The 1954-nt window shown below is 26.3% G+C and overlaps 1 protein-coding gene across 1 annotated transcript; it reads left to right on the top strand.

Annotated features, from left to right (window-relative positions):
- Positions 1-1169: 1169 nt before the first annotated feature.
- LOC120068474 (uncharacterized) lies at positions 1170-1632 on the top strand. The gene is made up of 2 exons (XM_039020259.2): positions 1170-1241; positions 1489-1632. Exons 1-2 carry the CDS (start codon positions 1170-1172, stop codon positions 1630-1632), a joined length of 216 nt encoding a protein of 71 aa, XP_038876187.2.
- Positions 1633-1954: the final 322 nt, after the last annotated feature.

The following is a 1954-nucleotide window of genomic DNA, read 5'->3' as shown; positions in this document are numbered from 1 at the left end:
AGTTAAAGTCTTAGGTTTCTACAAGGCATCAAATTATTATGAGATGCGTTACATATATATAAGTCACAAACAAATTTAGTTTAGTTTGCAAATATAGATGGGGCTTGATTAGTTTGGATTAATATTATGATCTATCGTGTTTCATCATTTCGTTTTTTTTTTTTAATGAATTTTAGTCTATATTGAATGATCCGAGTAGATCAACTTTGTTCTATATATTTTTTTTAAAAAAAAATTGCTCTAAAATATATGTTTTATCATTTGAAATTAATATAATATTTGATTTTACACATGTAAATAGGCTTCCATATCATTAAAATTAATTTTAAAAATTAAAAGCATATTTCAGAGTATATATTATTTTAAACTTTGGAATCGTATGTATGTATATATATATATATATATATATATGAAAGGTATAGAACAATGAAACTGTTAGTTGAATATATTAAACTGATATGTAGACCTCAAATGTGCAACTGTTTATTTTAATTAATGAAATTGTTTTATTGGAACACATGTCAAGAATTAAATAATTTATCCATTATTTCATATCAAGATAAAAATATATTTGACAAATAAAAAATGTCAAGAGTTAATCACATATGATACGTAATAAATATCAAGAATTAATCAACATGATATGTCACCAGTATGTGGAGTGTATTATATTTCTTGCACGAAAATTGTATCAAGAAATATTTGTCTTGACGTTTTTTCGAAATCAAGTTATCACATTATACTTGACCGTCAAATATACGACGTAAATGTCAAATATACTCTTTACTTAACATTGCACAAATGCCATATAACGTAATTTCTGTAATAGTGAATCCCAAATCCACCATTTTATCAATTTTATCTAATCTTGTAAATGAAAGTAAGGGTAGATCACACACACAATTGTGGTCAATATGGAACATTTCCTCAACTATGTTTGTTAGGTCAAGGGTCCTAAATAGAACTATTTTCCAATAGTATTATGACAAGTGGCCCCTCTTCTCAAACTATCTTCCTCAACTATGTTCGTGAAACAATGTTTCTATCTAAACTACTATATAAATCATAAACAAGCATGAGTTTTATATCAACAAACTTACAAATTATATTTTAAGAAAAAAACCTTGAACTTTTATAACTCTATATTTTTTTTAATTTCTTAAAAAAAAATGACAGATAACTCTCAAAAGATGAACTACCACATTGGAGAAGCTAAAGGCCAAGCTCAGATTCACTATATCGTCACCATTATTTTATTAAAGGGGTCATGCTTTAATTTTAATAGTTGATTTTATTTGTGGTATCATGCTAATTCCCCTTTAATTTTAATAGTTAGTTTTATTTGTAGTATTATGCTAATTTTATTATTTGTAATGGCTTAGTGATGATTGAATATACCTAATAGCCTTGTTAAAAAGTATTTAGTATTAGTTTTGTCATTCAAGATTAAAAATAATTGGAGACATATCAATTTGTATAATCATATAGGAGAAAGCAAACAATATGATGGACAAGGCAAGTCATGCAGCTCAATCAGCTAAAGAATCAATGCAAGAGGCAGGACAACAAATAAAGGCCAAAGCACAAAGTGTAGCTGATACTGTCAAGGATGCTACTGGAATGAACAAGTGAAGCATAATTCCATTTTCATTTTCTTCATTTTTTGGATTTTTCTCTAAATGGCTTTCCTTTTTATTTTTTCTTAGACTCTTTTGTCTAAGGAGATTATTTTCCTTTTGTGTACGAAAAGAAAACCCGATTAAGGGATAATTAAATATAGTGCAACTAGTGCTATCGAAAATTTCACTTTTTATTAACAATTCAATGAATAGATGATCTATCTATTTGATTCATGTATAGGAATACATGTATTCATCATTTAAATGAATTTTGTTAGAATTATATATATGAAAGAAAACATAACTTTAATGATAACAATGAACAATTTTACATT

Source organism: Benincasa hispida, chromosome 12 (genome assembly GCF_027475165.1).
Source record: "Benincasa hispida cultivar pf3 chromosome 12, pf3_genome.v1.1, whole genome shotgun sequence".
NCBI lineage: Eukaryota > Viridiplantae > Streptophyta > Magnoliopsida > Cucurbitales > Cucurbitaceae > Benincasa > Benincasa hispida.
The sequence above is the reverse complement of the archived record's forward strand: the minus strand, read 5'-3'. Positions and strand labels throughout refer to the sequence as shown.